Source organism: Pithys albifrons, chromosome 1, assembly GCF_047495875.1.
Source record: "Pithys albifrons albifrons isolate INPA30051 chromosome 1, PitAlb_v1, whole genome shotgun sequence".
Lineage (NCBI taxonomy): Eukaryota > Metazoa > Chordata > Aves > Passeriformes > Thamnophilidae > Pithys > Pithys albifrons.
Window position 1 is genome coordinate 34176713 of NC_092458.1, and position 14255 is coordinate 34190967.

The 14255-nt window shown below is 39.8% G+C and overlaps 1 protein-coding gene across 1 annotated transcript in view; it reads right to left on the bottom strand.

Moving 5' to 3' along the window:
* Positions 1-9469: 9469 nt before the first annotated feature.
* Positions 9470-14255, bottom strand: part of RAP2A (RAP2A, member of RAS oncogene family) — a 32165-nt gene continuing 27379 nt past the window's right edge. Inside the window, exon 2 of the mRNA XM_071549255.1 lies at positions 9470-13502. Within this exon, the coding sequence (XP_071405356.1) occupies positions 13265-13502 (238 nt within the window). The 3' untranslated portion in view covers positions 9470-13264. The remainder of the gene's footprint in view (positions 13503-14255) is intronic.

Consider the following 14255-nt stretch of genomic DNA (forward strand, 5'->3'; position numbering starts at 1 on the left):
AGAGACTGCCTGTTTGAATCACCTCAGAAGGATCCTTCAAAGCAGCTTTCAGACACAGGCAATTTTGATAGTGAGAACAGGCATTTCAGCTATTTTTAATGGATTTTTTTTTGGATTGTCATTGTTTGTGGTGGGGAATTTCACATACTGATTTCTCTCCTGTAGTGGTTTTCATATGTCTCCCTCTCTAGCTGCAAATTCCTCTCTCATTAAAAGCAGTTACTATTATTACAAACTTTTCTCCTCATTTCTCCTGGGTTTTGCATGACAACAGAATCTGTGGAATCACCCTTTCCTCGTTCCACTCAGGATATCCCATAAACTCACTTATAAGCTGGAATGTTTGCTTAAATAACTGGCTGTAGGAAGATCTGCCCCCTTTGGTGGGGGCCAGAGAGTCCCCAGAGGGGCTCATTATTCATTACCATGCTGCCAAACAGACCAGCCAGCTTGCTTGTACAAATGTGGCCTCAAAGATCAGGTTCATAAAGCATCGCTCTGTTTTCTTCTTTCTCCCCCACCAGTTAAGGATTAGAAAAAGAAATCAGCATCTAGAACCAAGATGTATGCAAGAGAATAGTTCCCTTCTCACTTCCTTCTTTTCTATCCACCAAGCCAGAACATACAGATGACCCACAAAAAGCATCTTCTATTCCCTCTGACCATTACAGTTTTAAGTAGAAACATGCTATTACACAAAAACACACCCTTCTCAGTTGGTAACAGCTCTTTTAAATAATTCCTGCCAAGTTACTAAGCCTGACCTCATGTTTGCCCAACATCACAAAGGGCAGCTCTATTCAGGCCATCCCTTTCCAGGACATTCCCCATGCGAGTGCTTGAAATGCTTTTTGTCTCTTTGGCTGCTTACAGCACTAAAAGGACTAGAGCAGAGTTTATATTTACCCAGGCTAATTTTATAAGCACAAGACCTAGAGTCACTTCTTACTCCACCAAGATTTTTAAAAACAGAAAGGAGAAAGACTGAAGCTCCAAGTTCTTTTAACAATGAAAAATAATGCAAACTCTCTCTAGTTATTTTACATTCTGTATACGCTGGTATACTTAGAAGCAAGGTGGTTTCAAAACCAATGGTCTTTCAACTTTTTTTTAGTTTCAGGGTTTAATTTTTATTTTCATTTATTGTTACTATGGAGTAGCAACTCTCAGCAACAGGAGTTTGGGAATCTGTTGTGCCATGGACGACTCCTTTGAATGAACTGTCTCTATGATTTCCTTTCCACAAGCATGAAATAAAGACATAATAGATACATTTCACTCAAGAGTTTAAAGCTCATTGCCCAAGAACATGATATACTTACAAACTCAACAGAGAGAAGACGAAAAAAATCTATTATTTCACTACAAGAGATTGTTAGACCATTAAACCAAAGGTTGCTGATAAAGCTTACATGCCCATTTGGATACATTACTAGTCTGTTAAGCATCAGCAGAAAAAAGGATTCCTTATTCCCAGACTTGAATGTGGCACATGTGCAAGTGTCTCCCTGCTGCAAGCTGAAGAAACGGTGAAGGACAGGTCATTTGAGACCCTCTGACTCTGGGGTCTCGAGTTTAATTCAACTTTGAGGCACTCAGCTGAGGAAACACCAAGTGCTCTTCTTTTCCAAAGTATTTTTAAATTGTTGTGCAGAAAACAGAAGTCAGAAAAATCAATCTTAGCTGGAAACTAACTTTGCTTTAACTGATTATCAACTGTTACCTTCTTCAAAGCATTCAATAGACACTACCAGGGTATTTTAGTTTTTACTGACTTTTAAGATAGGCCTGCTTTACCATTAGCATTGAACTGGTCCTGGCAGAACATTTTAAATGCTATTGTGCTGTAATCACTATATGAGAAGCCTTGCTAAATTTCATTTGATTTTAATTTGGCTTTTCTGTAGGAGCCTCAGAAGCCTTCCAGTTTCCATGACTATTCAGTTAACAACAGGAAAAGCTCCTGCACTGTTCTCTCACCTTGTTGCTTCAGTCAGTATTGGAAGAGCCAACATTGAGTGTATTGAGTGTCTTGCCAGTGACAGCAGTAAGTTGTGCGTACTGAGAAATGGACAGGTAAGAAATACCCCACCCTTTGAAAAATTTCAGGTGTGTTGGTAGACATTCAGAGAAAGGGAAAACATCCTACGTGCAGTGATGCAAGGTGTCCTGTTATCCTCTGCACCTCCAGTGACTTGTGGGTGGCCAAGTCTTCTCTGCATGTCCTGAAAATCTCTGAGTAGGGAACTGACTTCCGTACTTCGCTTGATGTGTCCCTTGGGAGAGGATCCCCTGGGACTGTGACACAACTGTTTCCAGCACCAAGCACTTGAGCTCAGGCTTGGAGGCAGGGGAGGCATTCCAAGGGCCAGGGTTGAGCCACCTGGTGAGGTGGTGTGGTCTGCAGCTCCCTTACAGGCAGCAGCACACGGGTTTTGTTTAAGGCTGTTGTTGGGGTGGCGTTCAGGAGGCACATCTTGGAGAAAGTCAGCTAGCAGTGTGCTCACAGTGTAGTATTGTGGGCATTTCCCAGCACTGGAAACCCACACAAGCATGGCATTGCACTCTGGGGCATCAAGCTGCTTTGCTTTTTGGTGCCACTCAGAGAAATTAATGCATCCAAACATCCTAAGAAACCTGACGACACAGATGCTGAATTGTCCTGCCAATACACCTTTGGCAGTATGTTTATCTCAAGTTGCTTTAGCAATCAGGCAACGGCCAGAGCTTTTCTGGAGTCTGTCCACACAAAGCCAAGGCATTGGGAGGTCTGCTCTAAGGGGATTAGAGGGGATCTCTGCTTAATTAGTCTAAGAGGGCTTATCTCAAAGATTATTTCTTACACAGAGCAAAAAGAGCTACCAAACAGTCTTAGGGTCAGTCAATTACTGCCCTTATCAGGTGATGTGGCAGAAAACTCCATGGGTTAAGACTTTCGATCCAGAAGAAATCCAGTAGCAGAGATAGCTGGGACCATACTGACACACAGCTGGTCAGGGAGAAGCACAGGCCATACTCCTCTCACAGGGTGGCAGAGCAGTGACCTCTGAAATCACGGCAGCCTGATTAGCCCAGCTAATCTGGAAATGTCCTCCAAGGTGGATCCACAAGGCAGAGCAATTGTTCACTATGTCCTGGTAGGGCAGCTCCTATCCAACATGTGGAAGAAAAGGATGGCACCTCACACTTCCCATGTGATGAACAGAAAGTGAGGGTTGTTTTTAAAGGAAAACGCAGATTTAGGAACAATTATGCAGTCAGTTAAGTAGCTGTGTATTTCTAAACATACTAAGTCCCAGCTGTGGTCTGCAGGGAAGCTTTGCTAAAGAAGGTGAATTAGCAGCTGCTGCAATGCTAATCCAGCTTTCTCGGTGCTCACAGCACCACTGCAGGAGCATGCTGCTCGTCACGAAGCACCCACACAATGTGGCAGACACTTCATTCAAGCACTTGCCTACAAGGGAAACTTTTATGTGTAGAGAACAGTGAACTTCCTTTTTTTCTTGAACTTTTCTTATCATTACTACCATCGAGCCACAAGTGCCACCTGCTTCCATCATCTTTTGATACTTGATCAGAGAACTTTATGGATTATTTTGATACTGCCAACCAAGCTCAGTGAGCAATCAGAGTATTTCCTCTCACCAAGTCTTCCCTCTTCCCTCTTTTTAATTTCCATTTACAGGTTTCTGGACACATAAAGGTGTGTTATGGGTTCACCTAGGTGGGCCTAGATTCGGGCTCTGAAGTTTGGATTAGGCCGAAGCTGTCAGCTGACTTGAGCTGGGCTGAGCTAACAGCTGACCTCTTCTAGCCAGTAACTTTGTATTCCATACCACATTATGACATCATCTCCAGGGAAGTAGGAACCAGGGTGGGAGTGGTTAAGGCAGTCGCTTCTCAGCCCTCCTCTTGGGAGGACGCACGATGCTGTCCCAAGGGGGATGGAGAGGACCAGGCCCACCACTGGCTCACAGGGTACCTCAGGAAAGTAAAATGTGTTGTTCTGGGTCTCTCCTTTCTGCTTGGGTTTGTCTCCCTGGGGAATAAGCTTCTTCTTAAGTAATGTAAGACAGTAGAATTTGTGTGTTCGTTAAGAAGTTGAGGTGGGGAACTTGTTGTTGTAGACTTGTGTGAGTGTATATTTGTACTCTCTTCTAATTGTCTCTTTCTTTCTGTGAAAAATATATGTAGATTTAGTATAAATGCAGTTTGAAGTGTTTTTTTTTTCTTTCCCCTCTCTTTTCCTCTCTTTCCGTGGTGTTAGGAGGGAGGCTTTTCTCTCTGTGCTTGGGCGGGTTGGCAGTTGCTTATCTCAAACCAAGACAAGGTGACAAACAGTAGCTGAAACTTTTTTGATGGAGTTGCAAAGACAATGAAACCTGAATTAGGTTTGCATTGTTTGTTTATCTTGTTTGCTTGGGTTTTACTCTTTGGCTTTTTTTGTTCATTTGGGTTTTTTTTTAAACTTTTAACAAATGCCAAAATTTGGAACAAATTAAAAAATTTAATCAGGAAGCAGCATTACAAACTTCTTGAAAGTGTGGTCCACATAAATTACTGGAAAACTCTACTACATATAAATAAGCAAACTACGTTTATAGTTTCAGTGATACATATGCTCTGTACATTTCTTAGAATGTCTCCTGAGAACAGGGGAGAAGCAGCTTCTGTGACGAACTATTGATTCAAGAACACAGAGTGGCTGCTATGTGCAAAATGAGTACAAGATCAAAAAAAAAAAAAGGTGTGTGTGGGGAATAAAGGGGGAAGAATCTCTCTTGTCTTACATGAAACAAGTTGTTCTCCACATAGAAAAAAGCTGAACATGAGAACATGATGCTCACCCAACAGCAGAGGTGACTTGCTTAGGGTGAGGAGCCATGTACCTTGATGAGCAATAAATCTTTCTTGTCACTATCCTTCCTCCATACTGACAGATATCTTTTTTTACCAGTGTACATTTCTGGACACACCAAAGAGCTCTGAAACTGGGAATGCCTTCACCTAATGGGGAGAAAGCTATGATTATTGCTCTTCAGATTACCTGTAACCTTGAAAAATGACAAGGAAAATGAGCATTTTGTCTTAGATCTAAAGCAGAAATGAGAACTCTCTCTCCACAGACATCACATAGAACTCGTCTCCAGGTGGATATTGTCTTCCTGGATTAAGTATATCCACCTGATGGGTTAACAGTCACTTTAAATGCAGAGATTAGGAATTATCTCAGTAAACTATAATGCATGTCATGAACAGCGTTTCCTGGTTGAAAAGGGGAACAAGTAGACAGCTTGTTGTAAATTCCCACCCATACTTCATGATCTCTGACTGCTTGAATAAGTACGTTCCCAGAAATAACATGAATACCACCTTCATCAAGAAAGGTTGATTGACTTCACCTAATAAAGAGGTGCCAACTCTTATGAAGATTTCTGGAAAGCCTTGAATTTTCACAGCTGTATGTTCTCCTGAAAATCAGGCAGAACTAGAAGAGTTTTTGATTATCTCCCTCAATCTTAAAAGACAAAGCTATTTTAAATCAGTAGTGCCTGTGACTTTCAGGGTTGCCATCCCCAAAATTAATTTACAATAGAGTCACACAGTAAAAATGTAAACTTAACCTAAAAAATAGTTAGAGAAATATACAGGCATGGAAGAAATCCTACCCTGTTACAGCAGCACCAGATATAAGTGTGGAAGCCTCAGGAAGGATCTGAGAAGTACATTAATTCACATTGCACTGAGTGTGCTCATTCATTTACTCCTTATCAATAGGACACTTACGTGTCATTCATCTTACTTTGCAGAATCCCGTCTTCTTTGGGTTAATCAATTATTCTTGCTCTTGTAATTAAAATCTCACACAGCAAATACTATAAAGGTTAACTTATTACTGTCTTACTTAGAGAGAGAACGACTTCAAAGCAAAATTGCACAAACACTTTTGGAAAGTTTTTCTTGTGTCACTGCATGGGTCACACGCCATCAGGCAGGTTATGAGGTTCCTGCATTCAGACCAGTCCCTCACCACTGCTGTTAATGAACTCTGCCTCTGAATCTGCTCCTAGACGACTTCTCTATCAGCAAAGCTGATCTCTCTCAAACAAGAAACTTTAACATCTGCAATTGGAAATCCTCCCTTGCTGAACAGTCTCATTCCTACTCTTTTCCACTTTGTTTCTCAGCTCTTAGCCAGTGTGTGCAGACAAGGACTGTGCCCTGCCCCCAGCAGTTAATACATACAAAATGCAAAGAACAGAAAGCACATCCAGTGGCAGCTAAAGAGTCTGGATGCAGACTTCTATCCCCCTTCATACTGGGCAAACCATTTTTTTCAGAGGCTTATAATTTGGGCCCAGTTTAGACCCATGACTGTGGGCTGTTGGGGCAATTTCCCAGTAGTTCAAACCAGAATGGTGTCGAGACTTAACAGAACGTTTCCAAGAATTCAGCACAGGCAGAATGGTGCATCTTTCATTGTTTTATCCTTAGAAACAGCTGAACCATTAAAAAATAGAGAACAACAACCACTCCCAAATCTGGGACAGATAGATCATCCTGAGAAAACTGGAGCTCTACTAATTAGTCTGTAAAGCAGCAGAAAAACCTGATCACCTGGTCTCATACTGGAAAGTGCTAGGCGACCTCTATTCAGTTTGATTATTCCATCTGCAAGAACAAAGGGTGAACAGTAAAAAGAAGCCTATGTAATAACCAAAAGAGCTGTGATCTAGAGTATATTCTTGGCTGTAGGATAAAAGCCTGTTTTGTTTTCCTAAGCTGTGTTGTACAACTGGAAAGCGAAGGTGCCATGTCTCAAGTATTTGGGGATGACAGTTGGGGTTAGTATCTTTTGGTTATTAAATTGTACAAGGATTCTAATAGAAGAAAAAAATGCAAGTATTCAGAATCTTACCCTACAATGTCTCAAGATGCAGCTTTATACTTATTTCAGCTAAACAAAATGTCTGGTAGAAGGCTACTTTTCATATCCAGTTCTCTGATCAATCTAATAAGCATTTTTGTGCAAGAATATTCCTAATCTTGCTCTGTGATAAATGCTGTTTTTCTACCATTCAACATAACACTCAGTCTACTTACATATTTGTCTTTGACAGTCTTTCAGGTTTATATTTTCACTTTGTTAACCTAGATCCACCCCCATTCTCCTCCACTTCTGCCAGCTAACCACCTCACTTTTCCACTTTTCAGTGAGACTCCTAAGTGGCTGTCTGGCCTTGCAAACCCTGCTAAGAAGTGGAGGCAGGTCTCTCAGCTGTTATCCAGTTGCCTACATATGTAGTCACTGCACCATGAAAAATTTGAAATAAATTCTCAAACTACTTCATATTCCAGTCAGACCAGAAAGCGTGTGCTTGAAAGTATATAGAAAAACAGTTCTAGCAGAGTGGGATGAAGATTTGCTGTTAGCAGTTCCAGTATTTCACAGTCCCTGGCTCACATCAACATGGCTTTTTCTTCCACCCACTTGCAATCCAGCCTGTAAATGCAACCCACAGCCTGGAGAAGACAAGGCTCTGGGGAGCCTTCTGGCAGCCTTCCAGTACCTGAAAGGGGCCTACAAGAGAGCTGGAGAGGAACCTTTTATATGGGCCTGTAGTGATAGGACAAAGGAGAATGGCTTCAAACTGAGAGAGATTTAGATTAGTTTACGAAGAAACTCTTCACTGTGAGGGGGGTGAGGCACTGGAACAGGTTGCCCAAAGAAGCTGTGGATGACCCATCCCTGGAAATATTCCAGGCCTGGCTGGCTGAGGCTTTGAGCAACCTGGTCTAGTGCAAGGTGTCCCTGGTCATGGCAGGGTGGTTGGAACTAGATGACCTTTAAATGTTCCTTTCTACCCTAGCCACTCTATGAGTCTGTAATTCTAACTCAATACTTTTTACCTCCAATGGGAGAAGAAAAATATGCTCTGTTGACCATCAGACAACAAAAGCCCAAATAACAACCAAAGTCAAAACCCAGATGTGTTAACTGACGTCCCTATGAAGACATGCAGTTCCAAATGTCTGCAAATTATGTGATTGCAATTAGCACAAAAACACAAGGAAAGTTCTTTCTGCTGGTGTTATTGCATAATGGGAATTATGTTTAAGAGAACTGACTAGGGCACTAGTGCATTCAGAGTCATTGGAAGCTGGAAATCCCATACTTAAAATTTTGAGAATGACCAAGATGGTGACTGCAAAAGGAAGACATGACTACATGCTGAGTACACTTGTGTGAGCCAGATAGAGCAATACACACAGTCGTCAACAATTCCAACCAAAATATTTCACAAAGCTTTCTCAGAGTTAAAAACCTTCCTGCAGTAGCTAGAAAGAAAAAAAGGGAAGGGGGGAGGGTACAGAAGGACAGACAAAATATTTGCTAGGAGTAAAAAGTTCAGAAGTTTTCTAGCTGTTCAGTTATTTGAAGAGTATGTCACACACTGGCTTTTTTTCTGAACTGTTCGAACAGCCCAATGAATTCCTGTTGCCCCTCTATGTGTATCTTCCTAGACAAAAGGATATTATTAAATTAATGTGTGGAAGAACCCATTAGCAAAAGTCCCTCTGGAACTGATTTACAGAGAGAATGGGCAAATCAAAAACATAAAATTAGTGGCATGTGTCAGCCTTCTATATGATCCACTGAACTACAACCTTTTAAGGTGTGCCAGCCCCAGGTTTCCTGCTTCTTAAAGCATGAATGACATGAAAACAAGAGACGACCAAGCACTCATCATTACTGAAAACATCTAGCGATACTGTCATGACTAAAATGCAGCTGCTGATCAGCACCAATTAGCTAGAATAATCCTGTTAGCATTAGCTCAACTGTTCATTTATAAATCTCTGGAACTCTAATTGTATTTGAAGCTCTTTGTAACACTAACTTCTTTTGTGTGGTGCTGAAAGCCTTCAAAACACTCATCAATTGAACAGCTGATATAACAAACAATCCCTCGTTAAACCTTTTTGCAGCTTCAATGTTATAAAAGTAGTTCTGCATATTAACTATATCATATATTGATCAAGTTTTTATTTTGTAATTTCATTTTTTACATAATATATATATAATGTTGTTCTATCTTACAATAAGCACTGTTCTCTTGCCATAGCATATGGCCAAGCATATAGGAGCTGTATCTTATCAAATACTGAGTCTTACTGAATGTCATCAGTGTATATCGCTCTAAGAAAAGTGATTAAAAAAACCCCTCCATTGGTACTGTTCTTTATCAAGCTCATAAATTAAATCACAACATGCATCCATCATAAAAATTAAAGTATATTTGATTTTTACTTATTGCTATTTAATTTGTACCAGAAGAGCACTTTGGCAGGAAATACTTAGCTGTACTGAATACAGTCAACAGTGTTGTTTCAACTACTGGGCAGCCCTCATCATCCCTGGATGAACTTTTTGATTAAATCAAAATGGACAATACAAAATACAAGAGAAGTTTCATTAAATAAATTTATTTGTTAAAATAATTTAACTCCAAATACAACTGCTGAGTTTGCATTGAGTTTTATGTACAATTCTTGTTTTATTTGAAACATCAAGGTTTAAACAACTGACATTGTTACAAAACAAACTGTTGCCCCATTTTAAGTTGCCAGTTGTATTAGAGCTCAACAGTTAACTGTGAAATACATTAATTCACCCCTAGGAAACTCCAAATCAACAGCGTTAAGTCTGACTCCAGAACCCACTTCAGTCTTTCTTCAAACCCTGATTAAGAATTAACAGATGCACAACAATGCAGATAAAAGCCTCCTGCAGTTGTCAAACATTTGCTTTTGTTGCGGAGTTTCACAATTAAAGCCTAACCAGTGCTTTGAGGGTACACTGGTAAAAAAAAAAAAATTAAAAACAAACATGCACAAAACCCTCCCAACCAAATGGCTGACATCTTTATGCAACATTCTATACAGGAAAGCAAATACCAGTAGTTTTCCCACAGAAAAGTAATGGCAACTGTAGCACTGGGGTTAGGGAGAGGCTAGAACCAGAACAGAAAATGTCAGCAATTTTTTTTTTTTATACTCTGAAGGGCTGGGCAGGGGGACAGACACAACAGAAGAAACCAAACAAAATCCAATGCAAACTACTTTTAATACTCTTGATCTAATTCTGGGTTTGTTTGCACTGACTAGTTTTTGTATGTATTTTTAAGGGAAAGAGGAAACAGTTGCTCTCACTATTGTAGCTTAAAAGAAAAGAAGTTGCAACTTTTAGAAAAAACAAACAAAACCAACAAAACTGGAGAAATGCTGTCTTTGTAGAAAAGTAAAAAGCTCTACAAGAACAGCCAAAGGAAAAGTGGGTCTTTGGAACAAATCATAATATTTTAAGGCATGTTGTTAAGAAACTTTCAAATACTATAATTGGTAATCCTATCAGGGTACAAATGAAACAGTGACCCAAGACCAATGACTCCTGCAGAGTGGCCACACAGCCGCCATGTGGCTCGTTTATGTCCCTTTCTGCTACCCCTATAATTTGAGAAATCTGCCAAGTGCAACTGTCATTGATTCAAGCCCCACTACCTTCACATTAGTGGAAATACAAATAGTGCATAACTACTTCCTCAGAACTATACAATGAAAAACAACACTTACGCTGCCCCGCCCCAGCCAAGCTGCATGGTAGCTTACATACAGCCTATGCTTTTGAAAATGTAAGAATGTGATGAAGAAACAAGACTGGGAGATATTTTCTGTAATATTTTCTGTTAAAAATTTACTGTGCAATTTTTCCTATCTTTAAAGCCCATCTGCTTTACATTATGAACTTAATATTAGGCTTTTCATATCGTACTTCATGCTGTTTTCTTGGCTGATGAACAATCTGTGAGGTAAGACTTTTAACATCTCTGTAAATAACATTGCATAACACGCACTTCCAACTCAAGTTTCAAATTTGGCTTTGGTTTCTTTTCTGTGGGGTTTTTTTTAGTGCTTATGCTGTGGATCTCATGCTGACAAGCTGTTTTGTAGATAGGTTGTGCTGCTTGATAAAACGTTTCCCAATCTAGATATTTTAAACCGTGAAATATCATTAATCCAACATCTCACATCTTGGCTAAGCATGGTGGCTGACACAATTGGCAGGCAGGGGGTGGTAAGAGAACATTCATACCATCTAGTTTAGGCATGTAAGTTGTGTGACTTGGAGGACCAAAGTTAAAAGCCTAAGTTTGCTATATAGTGAATGGAAAGAGGTAGGTGCCTCTAGGAGGGCAATTCAGAGCACCCAAAATGGGCATTCAGATGCCAAAAATAAACAGTGTGCCTATCTCCCTAAGAGAACAAAGTACAGTAATGAAAGCTCTGCAAGGTAGATGGGAAATGGGCTACATTTACTTTCTAGTAAGGCTTAATGTTAGTGACATCTAATGCCCCTTGATACATTGGTTGTGGAAAGATCTTGAAAGTTTAAGGGCAGAGTTGGCTGGTTCTCTTCCATTAATATGATTTCCTTCAGTTATCATCCACTGAACTATAATGTTAAGCATATTTATGTATGAAAATCTGCAAAGTGTTTTGTACTCCAGTGTCCTTTGTAGCAGATGAGAGCGCTTTCAGGAAGTTCTGCAGATGGAGGCAAAATTCTCGAACCTAACTCCAATTACAGCATTTCTAAGGGTCATATACACACGCACATACACACTCAACACACACACACAGCCCAGCACCCCTGTTTTCACTCATTTAAACACAAGGAACTACACTGTTACTGCACAAGATTGAAAACTAATAAACGCATGGTGTTACTTAGACCACAGGCTCAGTGACTGTATTTTTATGGCCAATTTTACCTATAAAAGATCCAGCTCAAGACAATCTCTCCAGCATTTAAAATCTAAACACATTGCAATTGAAAACTTCTCTATATTTTGATTGTAAGACTTTGAAATAGGTATTTCTGTGCCATTCGTCATGCAAATGATAAATACTTCACTGCTATGAAACTAGCAAGTCAGAGCTCGAGCATCCTTTCAAAATAAAATATTTGCTCCCACCATTTAATACTCCAATAATTGGGGCAACCTTTGAATAGTGTGTCAGGCAATTAAAGAGCCATTTCCACACTCACCTAAGGAATTACAACTGTAACTATTTCACCTCTGAACCAAATGATTTCACATGGTTAATCAATTTAAGTTTTCAACATTAAAGCTATCAAATAGCAAACTGGATTTCCAAAGGATAGTTTGGGATCACACCAGAGAACGTAGCCCTTAAAGGCAAGAAAAACTGTTGTCTTTAACAAACTTAAAAATGCAGGATGTTCATACAGTCCCACGAGGTTTCTGCAGAAGGGAACATATGGATGAAACATGGCTTAATTTTCCTTACAAGATGGTACTAGTTAATCTATTAAAGTGTTCCTTGTTAGTAAGGCTCAGCAATTTTTTTTTCATCACAGTTGCTTCCTCCTGGTTCAGTAAAGTGAAAATAAAGATGCTTCCTGCTTTGTAAACAGAGGGTTTGTTTGGCTTCTTGTAGACCAAAACCTGAAGTGAACCTCCATTTTTGAGCAGCAAAATGAAAGATTTAAAACATTCCAATGCCAGACTGTTTCTTCACCCGTCACTTGTTTCCAGATTTTGCCTCTCATTTCACACACTGATTCAATGTTTTCTATTTCAAGATGTGGGATAAAGTGTAGAAATAATAGCATTGATTTTGAAAAAAATCCAAACTATATGGGTCTCTGGTAGCCTTTTCCTCCAACACTGTCAGAAGTTCTGGTGAAATCAACATATTTGACTGCACAAACTCGGCCATATGTTGTGATAGCTCACATCCTGAAGCACGGGAACTAGACACCAAAAGACTTGGCTCTCCTTGTTGCGCTTATGCTAGTTGTGAGTTGTCTTCAGAGATATCCTCTCCACTGCTTTCGTTTCCCATTTCCAGAAGTTTTCCACCTTCTTCGGAAATAGTTGCTGTTGTTGCTGTCAGACACGACAACATGTGTACCTTTGACTGAAACGACCCTGTAGATTAACTGACTGTGCCATAAAATTGCAGGTGCTCAAAGGGAGAAAACGGGTGAGATGTGGTCATTTAACCCAATTATATTCAGAGTCAGTGATTGACTTTCAATGCTCAGCTCTGAGTTAATGTTGCTACTTCACGACAGATGTATTTCAAGTGACCCACAAACCAGGAAGTGAAGTAGACAGTTTTACCACCTTACAAAATTTCTGCAAATTAAGTCCAGGTTAGGTCATTTTTAATGCTATTGTATATTACATGCAGAACAGCATGGATCATCTTTGTCTGGCTGTGCTGCATAGTTCATTTGTCTAACAATTTCCGCAAAGAGCTCATCCACCATTGTTTTACTTTTAGCAGAGGTCTCCATAAAGGGGCAGCCCCATTCTTCAGCTAAGGCTCTGCCTTCACTCAATGATACTTCTCTCTCACTTTCCAGGTCCACTTTATTACCAACCAGAATTACTGGAACCTTCTCATACCTACAGTTTAAAAACAAAAACAAAAACAACAGCAATAATTATATTTTTAAAAATGGCAACAATCTTACAGTAAAAATCTATTAGCAAACAGTATAGACCCAACAGGAAAGAGACATTTGGATGATCTTAAAATTTTACATTTGAAAAAATGTGCATTTCACGTTCTAGCGATTTGTTGCACATCTCTTTCCCCTCAGAGCTTTAAGAGTTATATGAAATGCTTCCTCCTCTGAATTTTCCTTCCCACCAGGAAATCTGCCAGGAACACTTCCACACCACAAAAATAAAGAATATAATATTATTTTTTACGTTTGCGATCACAGTGCATGAGAACAGGATGGAAGTCAAACTCTCCCTTCAACATTACATCCTCCTTTTCCCTGAACAGGTATGTTGTATCTCCTGTTTGTGATAAGAAGGCATCGCTCTCCCTTTCCAGGTCAATATATACAGAACTCTCAGATTAGCAATAAAAGCAAGAAAATCAGAGGGCCAGTAAATTAATTCCAAATTTCAAGAACTGTACTCCACTAATACTACTGCACACACACAGAAATACTGTTACATAAAAACATGTATTAGATAACTCAGAATGTATGTCTCTCCCTTGCAGTGTTCACATCATTATGCCAGCTAAACAATTTGAAAAGCAAAAAAAAAAATTAGAATTAAGTTCCAGGCAATACTATCACAGTTCTGTCTCATAATCAACTTGGACAGCACAACAGATCATATAGCTCTGAAGGAATTTAT